At 36.4% G+C, this 19,058-nt stretch overlaps 1 protein-coding gene across 1 annotated transcript; it reads left to right on the forward strand.

The window, feature by feature from the left end:
• The first annotated feature begins 17,846 nt into the window (after nucleotides 1-17,846).
• LOC118583239 (olfactory receptor 4F17-like) lies at nucleotides 17,847-18,785 on the forward strand. Its single transcript, XM_036186674.1, has one exon. The coding sequence runs from the start codon at nucleotides 17,847-17,849 to the stop codon at nucleotides 18,783-18,785; it is 939 nt and encodes a 312-aa protein (XP_036042567.1).
• The last annotated feature ends 273 nt before the right edge of the window (nucleotides 18,786-19,058 follow it).

Genomic DNA, 19,058 nt, shown 5'->3' on the forward strand with positions numbered 1-19,058 from the left:
TGATACAAAATAACCCCCTTTTGACTATCAGATAAACTATGTGAAATTGCTTCGTTAATTCCCACTATATTTGGTGCCCAACATGGAGCTCAATTCACATAGAACTAAGAAAGCTTAAAGATTCTGAATGCACAGAAATGGAGCCATGCTGGGCTTTCTAGTTCACAGTCTCATGTCAGCAGTAGTGCATAGACTCATCTCTTGACAGCTGCTTGTGAGATGGAGCTGGCTGCCAGCTGCTATGTGCTAAGCAGCATGGCAGATTCCCATCTCAGTATACAGAGGCATCTCCAAGCCATGAAGCATGTTGTATGATGGATTTAGCTTTTGTTAGCACACACACCAAGAAAAAAAAAAGATTTCTGGGCTACACACTGCTGGATGGAAGCATAGACCTACTGTTTTCCAGAGTTGATGGTGAGCAGGGCTCCCAGAGCTGGCAATAAATGTATCACTGTCATGTTGGGAAGCTGAGCTGGGTGGAATCACCTCCCAAGGCTACCATGTCACTCTTAGCCATGCAATTTAGTAGTTTAAAATCTTTTTGGGCCAGAGAAGGATTATAGATTCACAATAAGACAGACTCAGATGGAATAAAACTCTAAACTGTTTACAATGTGTGAAAAAATGCACATAGACTTGGGACAGAAAAAGGGGGATAGACAATTATATAAAGAAATAGATAGTTAAAAAATAAATTACTTTTTAGAGACAGTAAAAATTATATAAAAATAAGCCATGTAAAGATGAATATTATACAAAGAATCTGGATTATGTTGTCTTTGGGATTTTTTTACCATAGAAGTCTGATGATTTAAACCACTATATATATATTGAAGGTATTTTGACTTCAAAGTTTATTTCTAAGGATACATTGCTTTGGAAAAGAGGTTCTGCTTTTGTTTCCACAGAAGGTGAGAACCTGTGGATTATTTCCAGGCTGATACAGTGTGATCAACCAAGTCCCTCTGAAAGGTCTCTAATGACAGCCAATGCCTAGATGATCCAATATCCAAACAGCTTCAAAACAACTGGATGAGACAATGCAATCTCACAGACTACTCCTGTCAAGACTTGACCATAATTCTTAATTTTCTCAGAACCCTCATAAAATTGCCAGCACCCTCAACCAGCAGGAAGTAGTTAAAGTTAATTTTGCTATATATTATATGTATGTTTCTACTCTTGTTTAAGGTATATTTATACAACTCGTTTAAAATTATAATGTATGATTAAGAAATAAATATTAATTATTAGTCATCCATAATAATCAAACTTATAGTCATGTTAGTTAAGTTTCCTAGGTAGATATATTTCAATTAGGTAATTAATCTTAAAAAACTTTAAACACCTACAAAATATGGCACTTAAATTGTTTTAAAAATTTAGGCTTTTCTGGACAATGAGACATGTCTTCTCCTGGCAGCACCAATCACTTCAAGGAGGAGGATGGGCATTGAAGAAATTCATTATGGAGTTTGCTTTCTTTATGGCAAAAATTAGCCACTGGGCAACAAACTACCCTTGCCTCTACTGCTGACAGTATGAATACTGACCCTTTATAATGAGCAGGACACAAGGATAAGTGACTAATGAACTCTTCCAAGACAGGGTAATATAGTCTTTCAAAATATCTGCTTCTGAAAACGATCTGTCAGATACTCTAGGCCTGTAGTCAATTTGAATGCACAAACAATGCGGAGAAACTTTAGGTGACTGTCTAGAATGCGAGCTGTCTCTATCTACTCTCTCAAGACTCCTGAAAGTTGCTTTGGTCCTTCTTCCATTTCTCAGGTATTATCATATTCCTTCTCAGATCTTTGATGGGATTGAAGACTAACAGTTACAGTTACAATCTTCTTGTATCTTAGCTAGAACGTATAAATATTAGATTCAGGTTCATCAGGATAGGACACCTTTTGGAATGATCTCTGTAACATGCCACTTACCTGTGCTCCAGGATTCTCTGGATTTTAGTATGTGTCTCTTGTTTGATGTTGTTCTTGTTAGTGTTAGTTCCATTTGTTTATATCATTACCTTTTATTTCTCCTTGATGATTATTCCTATTGTATATAATTTTGTGTTAGGTTAGAACCTTCTTCCTTAGACAAAAGGGGGAGATGTAGGGGTGGTTGTCTGTGCTTCACCCCTGAAGTACCACCCCTAGTAGGCAGCAAGAAACTGCTTGTGGTCTTTTCAGGTTTTGTGAATGTTTTGCAAGGAAAATTTTTTAGATTTAACCTTTTATTTAACTTATGTACCCATTTTTTATGCCATATCTTCAGCACCTGAAATTCTTTCTTCTATCTGTTGTATTCAGTTGGTGAAGCTTGCCTTTTTAGTTCCTGTAAGAATTTTAAATTTTTTCATTTCCAGAATTCACCAATTGGGTTTTCTTCATCTGTTCTACTTCCAGCTTCATGTCTTGAACAGTTTTATTCATTTCTTTGCACTATTTGTTCATATTTTCCTGGATATCTGAAAGGGATTTAATCATGTCCTCTTTACAAACCTCTGTCATCTTTGCATAGGCTGTTTTAAGGTCTTGGGGAATGGGGGAAGGGCTTCACCTATGTTGGAGTATTCAGTGCCTCCTATGGTAGTGTGGAGGTATTCCAGGGGAAACATATCATCCTGGCTGTTTTGACTGTGTTTTCTTTTCTTTTTTTTTTTTTCTTTTTCCTTTTTTTCACTGACATCTAGCATATGGGATTGGGATGATGATAGGTCTGGGTGATGATATGGTTTTTTTCTCTGTTGTGTGAGTGTTTTGTTTCTTGGTTTCTGCTTCCTCTATGTGTAGTTAGAGTTTTCCTGCCTGGCCCAGTCAGGACAAATCTCTCTTACACGCCAGTCCCACAGTCGCTCAGACCCAACCAAGAAAGTACACAGAAACTTACATTGTTTACAAACTGTATGGCTGTGGCAGGCTTCTTGTTATCTATTTTTTCTATCTTAAATTAACCCATTTCTGCTTATCTATACTTTGCCACATGGCTTGTGGCTTACCAGTGTGTTTACATGTTGCTTCTCATGGCAGCAGCTGGCCGTGTCTCTCTCCACCCAGCGTTCCACCTCCCAGAATTCTCTTCTCTCTTGTCCCGCCTATACTTCTTGCCTGGCCACTGGCCAATCAGAACTTTATTTACACAGAGCAATATCCACAGCACTTCCCCTTTTCTTTTTTTTTTTAAGGAAGGTTTTAACTTTTACATAGTACAATTACATATAACAAAATGGCCCCCAATGTGTTGGCAAGAGTTTCCACCTAAAACCTGACAAAAAAGATTCTAAAACGGTGCTCAAAACAGCTTCCTAGTTGTCTCTCTCAAGTTAGCGGCAGCCTGCCGGTTTGAGCTACTATGGCAGGTTCCTGGCGTGTGCATCTGACCTGCAGTGTGGCGGGAATGAGGAATCTACAAGCAGCACTTTACTCTGTTGCATGGTGGATTTAGCCTTTGCTAGTTAAAAAAAAAAAAAAAAAAAAAAAAAAAAAAAAAAAGTTTCTGGGCTATGCACTACTTTGGTAGAACTGCTTCTGATAGTTGATGGTACACATGGCTCCAGACACAGAGCTGGCGGCAAACTGTATCACCGCCATGTTGGGAAGCTGAGGTGGGCAGAGCCAGCAGCCACAGCAGTGTTTCAGTGTTACAAAGATGGATATTACACAGATAATCTGGTTTGTCTTGTCTTTGGGATTTTTAACCACAGAAAAAGATTTGATCATAAAAGCTGTTGAGTTAAACAAATATGTAAATTTTAAAGGTACCTTGACTTCAAAATTTGGATATAAAGATATGTTGCTTTGGAAAGGAGTCTCTGCTTTTGTTTCCACAGAAAGCCAGAGGCTATGGATTTGTTCCAGATTAAGATACATCAGGTTTGATCAGCCAAGACCACCTGAAAGGTCTCCAATGACACCATGGCCCAGATGATCCAACATTGAGAATGGTTTCAAGGTAACTGGCTCAGAGGTTCACCCTAATGGACTACTCTATAATCCTAAAATTTTCTTTGTGTCCCCATAAGATACAGCGCCCCCCTCCAGCAGGAAGTAGTAAGAAAAACTACACCCACATTCCCAAAATTATCAAGCTGACTTTGGAGATGGAATTGGCTCACTCCTTCTCTAAACCCAGACGTATTGTTAAAAGTAAAGGTTAAGAGATTCTTGTGTCCCAAATCAGAAGAGCCCTCTGGTGTGGGGCAGAGAAAAACCAATATTTTTCTTTAAATCAGGTTGATTATGAATGCGATCTCTTTCTAAAGAAGAAAAGGGGGTAGGATATAGATATAATACGATGAAAGAATAGATTAATGAACTTATTTCTAAAGAGCAACAACTTGTTTAAAATGTTTTACATTGGTATAGATTTTAGTCTATTGATACAAACTTAAAGTTAATTTTGTTATACTGTGTGTATATTTCTACTTTTGTTTAAGGTATTATGCTTGTACAGCTCATTTAAAATTGTAATGGATAATTAAAAATAGATTAATAATTAGTCATCTATGATAATCATACTCGTAGCCATGTAAGTTAAGACTTCTAGGTATACACAGAGATATTTCAGATAGATAGGTAATCTTCAAATATTTCAAAGACCTACAGAATATGGCATTTAAAATATTTTTAAAATTTAGACTTTCTGGACAGTGAGACATGGCTGCTCCTGGAAGCACCTATTTACTTCAGAGAGGAGGATGGGCATTAAAGACACTTCATATGGAATTTATCTTCACCTTGGCAAAAATAGCCATTTGGGCAAGAAACTGTTCTTGCCTGGACTGCTCGATCACCTGGACATGAAGGACCCATAGAAAGGTGACCACTGAACTTTGCTTTCAAAATGGTCCTTCAGGTTCCTGCTTTGCAGAGGAAACTGCCAGACATTCTACAGGACACTGAGAGAAGTGACTGAGAGACTCTAGCCCTGTGGGCTGAAGACAAATGCCCCAACTTAACAAAGGAACATTAGGTGACTGTCTAGGCTGCCAGCTGTCTCTATCTACTCTTGCAAGACTCCGAAAGTTGCTTGCATCCTTCTCCTGGTTCTCAAGTAATATTATATCCTTCTGAGGATATAATTGAAGACTATGATATGGTTGAAGACTAGATAGTTATAATTTCCTCAGTTATGATAAAAGGTAAGTTAGATATAAAACCTTAGACTCACAAATATAAGATAGATAGGATATCTTCTCTAATATTGTAACTGTAATTCTTGCTTGATAATTGTTTTGTTATATGTAATTGTACTATGTAAAAGTTAAAACCTTCTTTAAAAAAAAAGAAAAGGGGAAGTGCTGTGGATATCGCTCTGTGTAAATAAAGTTCTGATTGGCCAGTGGCCAGGCAGGAAGTATAGGCGGGACAAGAGAAAAGAGAATTCTGGGAAGTAGAAGGCTGGGGAGAGACACCGCCAGCCACCGCCATGAAAAGCAACATGTAAAGACATTGGTAAGCCACGAGCCATGTGGCAAAGTATAGATTAACAGAAATGGGTTAATTTAAGATAGAAAAAGTAGATAACAAGAAGCCTGCCACGGCCATACAGTTTCTAAACAATGTATTTTTCTGTGTGCTTTCTTGGTTGGGTCTGAGCGACTGTGGGACTGGCGGGTAAAAGAGATTTGTCCTGACTGGGCCAGGCAGGAAAACTCTAACTACTTTAGGATGGTGTTCTGGCTATTGCTGCCTGGTAGGAAACTTTCTGTGGACCTGTTTCCCTTGCCTGCTCAGCTGGTTTATTCACAGAATATGACTGCTTGTGTTGGAGGATGGAATAGTGAGATTATTTTGAGGAAGGAAGATTGGGGAAGTAGATCCTTGTGATCCTTTGGGGATGGAGTTACAGAGGAAAGAGAGACCACAGATGGCTTTATGCTACACAGCTGGGATTAAGACTGGAAGGATTTGATTTGGAGAAACAGAAGGAAAGATGTGGATCTGCCATCAGCTTACTTGTTTCTCTCTCTTTTTGAAATCTTAATGAAAAACATGGCTCCAGGTACACTATCACAGTTATTTACAATTTAAAATGTAAGGGATATAATCGTAAGACAGATAGCTTCTAGGACAACTGACCTGTGCTTTTATATAAGAGCCTACAAGTAAAAGGATTCCACATGTGCTTGGATGTTCTACTGGCTCTGCTTTGAGAATTTTAGATTTTAACAAAAATCTTCACAAATCCACTATGTATTGAGCTCTGCAATAATGTGCAGTTCGTTACTAGAAGTAAATTCTTAATGTTCACCTGAGTTTTTACCCTCAAGCACATTGAAGGTGACAAAGATGGATGTATAACATACATTGGTAGTACCCTCATCCTCTGCCAAGCTTGCCTTTTATAAAGCATAGTCAATGTATTCTTTCTGTAAGATATCAACAAATATGTCAAACTGTACAGTATACAAAGTACCTATCACTGTGATAGCTGTGATTCTGGAATAAATAAAACAGTCATAGACTATACATAAACAAATGAGTATGGTTGTGTTTTCATTTGTGAAATTTTACTTATAATGATTTGTGATAGAAATTGTATCTCTGGGTCATAATTGTGAAACTTATCTAGGAAACTTTTATTGAACACTTTCCACTTTTCTAATTGTTAAACATGGTTCCATATACTTTGTACCCAGTCAAAACTCAGCATGATTTAAGAATGTATACACAAATACATTCATTCAGTCATTGATACAATATATTTTGATGATGCTGGAATAAATTTTGGGATATGCATTCAATAAACACTGAAGTGGAGAATGACCAAAGAAGTGTTATTCATTGTATACAACTACTTGTTTGCCTCAGAGAAAAGTCATAAAGCATTTTATGTTCATTGAATGATGCCTTTGTGATTTGGAGTGTTTTACTATCCCCATCTTTCTTATTATAAGTGTTCTTATACCCCACATTTCAACAAACTTCTCATCACAAAGTAATTGCTGTAACATTTTTCCTATTAAAAAAAATGAAATGTGATACCCATGGAAATTTAATGAAAGCATGAATAATAAAGCTCTTGATGGTACCTAGAGATGCATGGATTCATTTTTCTCTGCCAGTTAAAGAATTAAAAGACAACAAAAACTATGGGGAGATCTTATGCCAACAACTTAACAGCACACTTGAAGACCTTGAAGGAAAAAGAAGTAATCACACAGAAAAGGATTAGACTGTTGTAGAATACTATTTTAAGGTGTGTTACTTTTGTTTAAAATCTGTGATGCTGTATTACTGTGTATGTCTAAAACCCATGAGGGTATAATAAAGAGCTAAATGGCCAATAGTGAGGCAGGAGAAAGAAATAGGTGAGGCCAAAAAACAGAGTGAATAAATAGAAGGAGAAATCTGGGAAGAGGAGAAACAAGAGAAGAGAAAGAGCAAGAGAGGAACATTGTTTTCTCCCAGGGTCTGTGGAAGAGTCTAACAACCAGCTGAGGATTCCAATCTGATTGATATCAAATGAATCTAAGCACACTTAATCCTTTAGTCCATTCACTTCATTCTTCTAAATCAATTCTATTTACACAGCTTCTTTTCTGTTGTCATACTTAGCTCTTCTCTGTCCCTTCTTCTGCTTTCTCATTATTCTACCTACTTCTTTTCATTTTCATCCTCATCTTTGTTCTAAATCAATTCCCCAAGTGCTGTGTGGAACGCGGTATATATACATAAGCAATAATTCTTTGGCAATGCAATGCAAGATTTGAAGATTTCAGGGTCACAGAGAGAGGTGATAAATATCCATACATAAATCAATAATTGTCAGCTCAGATTAACAACCCAAAAGGGAAGAGTGACTAAAGGGGATTTTTCTGGTATGGTCAACTGAAAGCTAAGATCAATTAGAGAATTCTAAAAAGTAATTTATGTGCTCAAGTTATAGTCTAGAAGTGGCTAGGTAGAATGTTAGGGGTCTATAAATGTCAATGATCACTAGAAAAGTAAAACTATCTTTAGTGTCACTTCCAACCCCCCACCACCACTCATCCCAGCTGCAGCTGCTTTCGGGTAGGGAGGGGGATATATGTTTGATTGCTAAGCAACCTACAAGCATGTAGCATTTGGTTAGTAAAAGCACATTAGCTTGGAGTAACTGCTGAGGAAGAAATTTAGGAATATCACCTGGTTGAGATAAAAAGTGGAGAGGATTAGAACTTAATTTGTACAAGAAACAAAGCTTGGCACCTATCATCTGCCTGGCATTGTTAGAAATCTCCTTTGGTCAGTGGGAAATAACTACCTTAAATCAGTAACTAGCAAGTTGCTAAAACATCATCCCAGGAATGTGAGCAGTAAATCTCTTAAATTGGGGCTGGGAGGAAGGTGCGGATAGGGGCGGGAGGGGGGGAGGACAGGGGAACCCATGGCTGATGTATAAAATTAAAACACATAATAATAAATAATAATAATAAAGTTTAAAAAATTAGGGTATTGTGTAAATAACCCAGGGTGAAGGTAGGGAGCTGAGGATTTAATTGCTAGTGGTTATTTTCTCTATCTGTGAGTGAGATGAGCTAATGTTTATTTCTGTGCATTTGTCCTTGGAAAAAGTTATCTTAGCTGAAATATTTTTGTCTGGACAATGGCTATGGCCAGATTTATGTTAATGAAAAAATAAACACAGCTGGAGACAGTTATCCAATTACCCCAAATGTATAAGGAGAGTTGTGACCAAGATTGAGATGCAATCATGTATAGAGGACTATGGAGCACCAGCCCCTTGATAGTCCCCTCCCAGGGTCCAGGAAGAATCTACAACCAGCTGATAATTAATCTATATACACAAAACTCCTTACTCCATACACTTTATTTTGCTCAAATTATAATTTGAGCTAAATTGTATAAATCTATAACTTAAGGTCCACCTGACCTAGGTGGTATCTCCTTGTGGAATTTACCTTAAATCAGGAAACTATGTGGTGGTCTGTACTGTTATTTCTGTTAGTCCTTAAAAGTGGCTAAGGGATATATCTGATTCCAGTGTTGAAAGGGGAGAAATGGGTGGCCTGGGGGGAATGAAGCCTTTCCTGGGCCTGTTCTCCAAATAACTTGAATGTGTATGTTCAGAGAGTGATCAGACCACAATGTTAGCACTTCTTAGAGGGAAATCAATTGGGAAAACTATGAAGGCACACATGATTTTCATGACAAAAGATACCTGATTATAACAAGCCAAATAACACCAAAAGCTCCTTGGAATTTGGCTTCATCTGAAGCTCTTCAGGTAGCAGCTTTGCCATAACCAGCTAAGTTCTTATAATATTTTCCAATGGCCCATATCAATCATGAGATGACATATACACATAACATGGAAATGTATGGTAAATAGAGAGAATCATAGCTATTATTGCTCAAGAAGTTTACAACAAGAAACAGCTAATTTATTCAATAGGCAGTAATTCCATAATGCCTTCGATGGTGGTTTTCTCTAATAGAAGCCTTAGTTCTGATAGGTAAACCTTCTGAACTCTAGTTGTCACTGCTGTACCCTCCCATGGTCTTTTGCTACCAGTGGCTCTCAATAGAGGAGAGGATTAAAAGGGCCAGCCATACAACCACACAGCAACACAGCCACACAGCCAGCCACAAAGTAGGAATGAAAGTAAGATTACAGAAGTAAGAAAAGGAAAAAGGGCAGAGGCAAAAGCTAGATGGGATGATTTAAGAAAAGCTAGCTAGCAACAAACCAAGCTAAAGCTGGACATTCATAAGTAAGAAAAAAATTTCCTATGTGACTTATTTAGGAGCTGGGTGGTGGGATCCTCAAAGAGCTAAAAGAGTAAAGAGCAAGAAACAACCGACAACATTTTGGCATTCCAAATGCATGAGTCTGTGTTTCCACATAGGGCTTAAGAAAGCTGAGGAGGAGGAGAAGGAGGAGGAGGAGCAGGAGAAGGAGGAGGAGGAGCAGGAGAAGGAGGAGGAGGAGGAGGAGGAGGAGGAGGAGGAGGAGGAGGAGAACTGGAGAGATGGCTCAGCTGTTAAAGGCTATGTTCACAACCAAAAATAGAAGGAGGAGGAGGAGGAGGAGGAGGAGGTGAAGGAGGAGAACAACAACAACAACAAGAAAAAGAAGAAGAGGGGATACAGCTCCTTTAAGAGTTTCTACTTTCTGGTGAGCCCTTAACAAGCCAGTATGTTAAGCAGGAACAAAAAACTAAGTAAAAATGACTGCCATAGTGCAAGCACCAGCATTTTAGAGCTCTAGGAAGGTTGAATGCACTTATTGATCAGGCACCTCCTACCCGTCCATGAGCTTTAGGCTCATGGCAACTCTTACAAAGGAAAACATTTAATTAGGGCTAGCTTAAAGTTCAAAGGTTTAGTCCATTATCATCATGGCAGATGGAATACAGGCAGACAAGGTGCTGGAGAAGGAGCTGAGAATTCTGTTTCTTGATCCTCAGGCAGCAGGAGGTGAACTGTCACACTAGGCATGGCTTGAGAATATGACCTCAAAGCCTGCATCCACAGTGACACACTTTCTCAAACATGGCCACAGCTACACCAACAAGGCCACACCTCCTAATAGTGCCATTCCTATGGGCTGAGCATTCACACACATGAGTCTATGGGAGCCATACCTATTCAAACCATCACAAAGGGTTTTCACAAGCTCATTCTATTATGGTTAAAGGACTACAATTGTGTGTGTGTGTGTGTGTGTGTGTGTGTGTGTGTGTGTGTGTGTGTGTATGTGTGTAAGAAACCTTTTAATTTTAAGATCTATCTGACAGAAGTATTCTCCAGTTTTAATCTCATATGTATATTATATTATTTTCTAAAAATTAATTTTTAGATCAACTAGCATTCCTCATTTTTCTACTGACCTATTCTTTTTTCTTTTTAGTAAGAGAAAATGAAGTATAGATCTAAACAAACACATTCTTGAAAAACACACTTTATAAACAAAGGCAAAAAGACATCATTATTTCAATAAAACCTCAATAATATCAGATTCTGACTTTACATCCAAGACAAAGACAAGCTTCTCTGACAAGACCCACTGAGATTTCCCTCATGGCTTTATTCATACACTGTTGAATGATGATCTTCTCCATTAACTAGACTCTTGTAGCATGAATCTCCAGTATATCAACCACAGACTCTTCTTTAAACAGCCAAGAAAGCTACCTATATCTTCCAAAAGCTCTGAACAAATTGAACTAATGACTTACAAATTTTATTTATAGTCAATCAGCTCAAATGATAAAAGTAATGACTTTCAAATAGATCTTCATCTTCTGGTTTTGCAGCACATGTAGGCTTTCATAGGCAAAAATCTGACAAAATGAAAGAATAAGGACTTATATTCTGACTTACTAACAATTCTAGGAAATATATTTTCAGATAAAGAGTTTTAGATTGTTTTCAATTTAATATAGAAATTTAAGGTACAGGTACAGCTGTCTACCTTTGCAATATTTTTACTTCTTCTCAACAATGCATACAGTAAGATTATCACTCATAAAAGACGTTGTTTTATAATTGCTAATATATTACTTCATAATCTTCTTGCTTTCCTCTTAGATAAGCAGGCAATTCTTTTGATATTTCTCTCTTGGGGAAACCAGTGACTCAAAATCCAATTCCCCAAAGAAACTACTAATGAGCTGAGTATTGGCCGCCTCCACATCATCAGTCGGTCACTCTCTTGAGCAACTAATTATCTTCTTTGCCAATATAAAAAAATCATATATATACCTTTGTATTTGGGGCATTGCTTATAGAAATGAAGAATAAGCTACTTGAGTTTTCCTCCTCCTAAAAGTGCACCACTAGTCCTTGACAGAAGGTAAGGGATATTTTACATTTAAATCCTTCCCATAATAGTTGTTTTCATCTGTACAATAATTATTTCAGACATGTCCCCTATCAAAAGCATGTTTATCCTTTTATTTCTCATTATTATTTCTTGTTTTGAGATTTAACTTAATTTTATTGCCTTATATAATTAATCCCATGCTCACAACCTTTTGATATTTTTCACTTTGCTTCTTTGGTGTAAGGACTTTTCAAGATACATGTGTTTCTGCTTTTAGTGGCCCTCAAATAATTATAAAATTCATGTTCAACTGTGCCAAGCAGTCGTCTGGTCTCAGCTGTTTCCTGTACATCTAAAAATCAGATTATATTTTAAAACAGAATATTCTCAAGCTTTGACTTCCAATGTTCTGGTGCAGTTCCCTCATTCTTCAACATTTGTGTGCTCTAGGCAATGCATAAACTGAGGGACTATGCTCAGACTTAGAAAAATTCTGGCCCATGGCAAGGATTTCTGCAGAAAAGCAGTAGATGTGCATTCTTCATCACTGGAACTGATGAAGCACTAGCCAGGATGCTTGAAGAAATAAAAAAAGAAACAGAAAACTTGGAAAAGCCCATCAAGGAATAGGGTAGGGAGGGTACTATTCCTTTAGGAAGGGGGACAGTTTTATGTCAAACTGAATGTGAGTTCAAAGACTAAAGGGTCCTTTAAACAGGTTAAAGTGATCCTATAAAATATGTTATTCTGAGATTTCATAACTATTTCTCATAAGCATTTGTAGACTATTATTGATGAAGACCAATATGGAATTCTGAACATTTTACTGTGGATGAGCTATTAATTACACTTGGCTGCATCATGTAAAATCAAGTGGTTAGATGAGTTCTTTAACAGTCCTTTCCTACTTTCATGTAAAGCCATTATTCTATTAGTATTCTTTGATTAACATGTATCTTCATTTCTTGTTTGAAAAGGTACCTATTCCTAGATTTCCAATGACTGACAAATTTTAAGTCACCACCACAAGGGAAAACATCAAATACAATGGGGACTTGGCTTCTTATGAACTCCTAAGAGCTTTATGCCATCATCGACAGTACTGAAGGAAGAGAAATAAAGCAATGGTTTTTTTTTGCTTTTGCTTTTGTTTTCATCTTTTGGTATAAAACTAGGTGGTTGTTTTGCTGCATTTTTACTATTTTTGCAAACAAGCTATTTGGATCCATCTTGATTTAACAATAATATATAATAGTAATCTAAGATGTTTGTAAAAGCGTGAGACTTCCTTCATTTATTTAAACATTAACATTTTATAATTAGCCCATAACTAGAAAACAACAAATATAAACATATATGAAATGCAATTTTCCTGTACTTTAGGAGGAATTATAATTTTGCTTTTCATGTGAGCAGTTTTGTACCTATTTTTACAAATACATTTGAGAAATATTTTGTTGAAGTTTTCCCACGTGTTCTAGTCATAGTTTTATAGAGGTTTTACTTTGTTGGACAAAGACAGTTTCCTGGACTTCTAAGCTTTAGTTTACCCTCATAAAAAAAAACTATCAATATTAGAACCAGGATAAACAAAACTCTTTCTGAAAGATAAAGCCTTATTTTGATCAATGACTTCCTAGATTTTTTGGAAGGTGAATCATCTATAAGTTAGCTGAACCACCCCCAAAGCCATCAAACACCCAGTTTGTCCCTTCATATTTCACTGCCACATCCATTCATTTACATTCTTTTATCTTCTCTTGGCATCAGTAGTTACTTACTCCACAGCTACTCTATTGCTCTACATCTTTCCATGAAACATATAGAGTAATAGTGCACGGAAACCCTAGTAATCCACTCAGTGAGAAGTTCACAATTGATAATGTGTACTGTTTTAAAACAGGATGGGCAATGTGAAGTTGTACAGTGTGTCTCCTTCTGACATCACTTTATTCTCCTTGTTCCTGCCTCAAGAATCTCTCCTTTTTTGCCTGCCACTGCTTTTCTCTATCTTTCCAACCTGTTTTTATTTCTTTTTTTTTTTGTATGCCTTCTCTTCTTCCTGTTCTTCAAAACATTCTATTGTCTCTGGCAGGATCACATTCTTTATGCACCAAGCAGTTCCAAATATTTTAAATGTAAACACCACATTTTACAAAAATTAAATATTATCAGTAAAATAAAATACACACTATAAATGAAAGCAATCTTCAGGCAAATAAGTTCACACAGCTTAGGATCTTGTTCTTCAAAAAATGTAACTCTCACCTACCATTTCAACATCATTAAATTAATAGTAATGTGATTTCTAAATTTGTCAATGTAATTCAAAGGTTAATTCTTAATTGGAATGTGGTTGATTTTATAAGCTGAAATGTGTTATATATTTTATCCTACTTTAAAACTGTGAGCCGGGCGGGCAGTGGTGACACATGCCTTTAATCCCAGAGGCAGAGCCAGGCGAAGTTCAAGGCCAGCCTGGTTTACAGAGCAAGATCCAGGACAGGCACCAAAACTACACAGAGAAACCCTGTCTTGGAAAAAAAGAACTATGAAATATTTCACCATAGGCACTACAAATAATTCTTCCACTTCAGTGTTATTTTTCCAATGACACAGACAAGTTTAGTAAGTCACCAACCACAGTCTTTTCAGTCCAGTACAGAGCACTACCAAGAAACCTTTCAAGGGTTATTTTATTAACTCTATAATACTTCTCAGGTTCAATTCCTCTCCCCAAATATTTCCCCTCCTATCCTGGAAGACTGAGTGATCTACATATGAACTAGAAGTCTAGTGACAAAAGTATGAATGTACTAGTGTGGCAAAAAAATGGTTTTACAATGTATATGGTACATTACCAAAAGGACTTGAATGATTTTTTTATATAGGCTAATGTAGGAAACAATGAAGAAATTGAGAGTTAACCAAAATTTTTGCAAATCATAGAAATGGGAAAGGAATCCAAATGATTATTCTCTGGATTCTTACCAAAGTATTATCTCTTCCTGTTCTGCTGCATTTTAATGCTTCTGCTTATTTGACAGTTCATTGTATCTTTCTTCTTTTAATATTTTTTTTTTTTTGGTTTTTTGAGACAGGGTTTCTCTGTGTAGCTTTGGAGCCTGTCCTGGAACTCACTCTGTAGCCCAGGCTGGACTCTAACTCACAGAGATCCACCTGCCTCTGCCTCCCAGGGCTGGGATTAAAGGTGTGTGCCAGAGATTTAGCTCAGTGGTAGACCGCTTGCCTGGCAAGCACAAGGCCCTGGGTTCAATCCTCAGCTCAAAAAAAAAAGTATTTATTTCATTAATTGGTGAACATGGATAAAACCAATAGACATGCTAACATGGATGTGGGAAAACCTCAATCTTACACAAAGAATTACAATAACTAAGGAACGCTGAGAGAGGGAAATAACCTTTCCCAGGGAAAAGCACACCAATGGTTATCCCTTACCAAATGTTCATCTCTGAAAACATACATACAAGTCCCATTATAGAGACTGAGCACATTGTACCTTTCCTGTTGTAATACAACGTGACACTACCCTTGCTCTCACTGAGCCTAATGAGGGCACCAGAATATCTGTTTTTCCTATGGTTACTGTATTACCAAAATTCACTCCAAATGGCCAACCCTAGTCAACACAAAGCAGAAAGCATTGTCACTGCCTGGGTGGAATGCCTTAGGAAATTTCTGTCTTAGGATAGCCTTATACAAAGCCCAAGAAATTTAAACAAAGCCCTTTACTGATTTCACTGTACCTACTCCCTAATATCATTTATGACATGAAAATGTGCAAAAAAAAATTATTAACATTCTATATTTTATCAGTTATCAGTCAATACTGGTTTTCAAACATCTTTATAAACCTGTCATTCCCTTAAATGGCTAGACAATTTGACATTTGAGGGGAAAACAGATATGCATATCACATGTGCATTGAAAGATTCCTTCAAACTCAAAAATGGAATTAGAAGCTCAGATAAATGAAAAACTATCATTGTAAAAATGATGGACTATGCAACTTACTTCCCCTCAATATTTTAAAGAAAAATCTTAATGTTGTTTTAAGTTCCATCATCAATTTCTATTTTATTATTATAGACAACTGTGGTGATATGTTGTGCACCCCAATAAAAAATTATCTGGGGATCAGAGGACAGAGCCAGCCATTAGATTAGACATGGAGGCCAGACAGTAATGGCACACACCCTAATCCTATCACTCTGGAGACAGAGATCCAGATCTCTGTGAGTTCAAGGCCACACTGTGAACAGAATCAGGCATGGTAGCACACATCTTTAATCCCAACAGTTGAGATCTTATGCCTTTGTTTGGGAAGCACACATGCCTTTAATCCCAGGAAATTAGATGGCAAGGCAGAAAAAAGTATATAAGGCAAAGGAAACAGGAACTCACTCTCTTGAGGCTGAGGATTTCATAGAGGTAAGAATGTGGCTGGCTTGCTCTGCTTCTCTGATCTTTCAGCTTTCACCCCAATATCTGGCTCTGGGTTTGTTTTTTTTTTTTAATTAATAAAACCTTTTTAGATTTGTGTTACAGACAACTATGCATATTCAATATACTTATACCTAATGATTCTTATTAAAATTGTTTTAAAGCCATATCATGGTCATTAAAATGTGATGATGTATTTGTGGCTGAAGATAGAATCTATACAAGTAGAATTCCAAAAGGGGAAGTACTTCTCCAAAAGGTATGGAGATAAAATTCTTGCTATATGATTTCAAATTTACTTTAAGGGTTAAACTCTTTCTTCCATTTTGTGATGTATAAATAAACCTATTTCATTAATATATGATTTGTATTGACCAGCATTGGCCTGAACCATTATTCCAATTAATCTTATCAATAAAAATCAGGAGTCAAATATTGGGGTAAGAACCTGAAAGATCAGAGAACAGGAAGCAGCTGCCAGGTGCTTCCCACATCTACAGTTCCTCTGAACAAAATCGCTGAGATCCTCTCTCAACCCTGCCTTACTACTCCCTGTCTCCTCTCTCTTTAGTCCTCCAAACTTATATGGTCAGCTAGTGGCTAGCTCCACCCCCTGACTCCAAGCAAACTTTATTTGTCAGAACACGATCAAAATACCACATAACATTGGCCACTATGAATGAATTTGTAATAATAATAAATTTTACTAATTATAATTATTATTTTCTAATTTAAGAAGAAAATAATATTTTATCATATTTCATTGATTTCTAAGATACAAAGAGAGAGAGATACATAGTTACATTTCGCCATTTTCTATATCATAGTTCACTTTACCTGCCTGTTTTTTTGTATCATCCTGTGTAGTTTAATCATTTTAACATTATAAGGAAATCAGTCTTATTCTCTCTAGAATATTGAAATTCAAGAACAAGATAACTTACTTGTTAGTTCTAGCAGAGTCAAAAGCATGTATAGAAAATAAATTTTCATTTCTTCTTTTTTTCAGTACAGAAGATCAAACTCCACACACACCAAGAAAGCATTATATCATTGAGTCACTTTTTCAGCTGACACATATAATAAGTAAGTTTTTTAAGTGTCTTTACCCACATTACATTCTAATTAATGATATTCACTTAAATTCTAATTATTTTAGATTACAGTTTTAAAATTATCTCTAAATTTGAAAACCATTTTAATGGTCTTACAGTCTTTTGATTCTCTGGAATACTGTATTCACTTATGGTTGTTCTCAATATCTTTTTTAGTTCACCTGAATTTCTTGAATTCATTTAATGTATTTTATCTAACTTCATAAATTATCTCATAAATGTTTTAATAATTAATACAATTTAATGTATTGCATCATTCTGAGAGGAACTCTTTCCAACCTCCATAAATCTCTTGTTCTCCAGTTCCTAGTATTTTGTAAATTGTCTACACCAACTAAAAAAAAAATACCCTACTGTTGAGCTACATCTCTGGCACAGTGATAGATTTTAAATTACTAACATTTAATCTTGTTTCTGATGCCTTTAATTATAATTCATCTTATCTTTCAGGATTTTTCAGGATTTTCCTTGCTTTTTGAACCAATGGGCCAAGTGAATACCTCTATTGTACATGAATTTGTTTTGCTGGGACTTGCACAAACATTTGGAATGCAGTTCTTCTTTTTCTTCTTCTTCTCCTTATTTTATGTGGGGATTATTTTTGGAAACCTCTTCATTGTATTCACAGTGATTTTTGATTCTCGTTTACACTTCCCCATGTATATTCTACTGGCCAACTTGTCACTCATCGACTTGGGGCTTTCATCTACAACAGTTCCTAGGACAATATCTGATCTTTTAACTGGTTGTAAAGTCATTTCCTTCCACAGCTGCATGATCCAAATGTTCTTCATTCATGTGATGGGTGGAGTTGAGATGGTGTTGCTCATAGCCATGGCATATGACAGGTACACAGCCATCTGTAAGCCTCTTCACTATCTGACGATTATGAACCCCAGAATGTGCATGATTTTGGTAATAGCTGCTTGGACCATAGGCATGTTTCACGCCATGTCTCAGTTTATTTTTGTCATAAATTTGCCCTTCTGTGGCCCCTATAATGTAGGAAGCTTTTACTGTGATTTTCCAAGGGTCATTAAACTTGCATGCATGGACACTTATAAACTAGAATTTGTGGTCACTGCCAACAGTGGTTTCATATCTATGTGTACCTTCTTTTTCTTGATTGTATCATACATTTTTATCCTGGTCACTGTCCGGCAACATTCTTCAACTGATTTATCCAAAGCATTCTTCACCTTATCAGCTCACATCACTGTAGTGGTTTTGTTTTTTACACCATGCATGTTTCTTTATGTGTGGCCTTTCCCAACCAAGTCGCTGGATAATTTCTTTGCTATTGTTGACTTTGTTGTCACTCCTGTCTTAAATCCAGCTATCTATACTTTAAGGAATAAAGATATGAAGTTGGCCATCAGAAGGCTACATAGACAGGTTTTAAGTTCTAGAGAAATTACATAGTAAATTTTATTAATAAAAGCATAGAATAGTGCTATGCACTATCAAGACATCCATTACTATAAAGTCTATAGAATAAAAACACTTTTATTATTTTTTTAGAAATTCTTGGAGTATATCTATCAAGGGATGTCACTTCAAATGGAAGTTACAATAAGTTCTGCTGGATACAAAATAAAAGAGTTATATATTTTTCCAATTAGCTAAATGTTTTATTGTTTTTAAGTTTTTGCATTGTATTGTATTTAAGTATTTTCATTGTATTTAAGCTATTAT

Source organism: Onychomys torridus, chromosome 4 (genome assembly GCF_903995425.1).
Source record: "Onychomys torridus chromosome 4, mOncTor1.1, whole genome shotgun sequence".
Lineage (NCBI taxonomy): Eukaryota > Metazoa > Chordata > Mammalia > Rodentia > Cricetidae > Onychomys > Onychomys torridus.

Bases quoted from the DNA above. Each gene is read 5' to 3' on its own strand.
- LOC118583239 (XM_036186674.1), top strand. From the start codon at position 17,847: ATGGGCCAAGTGAATACCTCTATTGTACATGAATTTGTTTTGCTGGGA.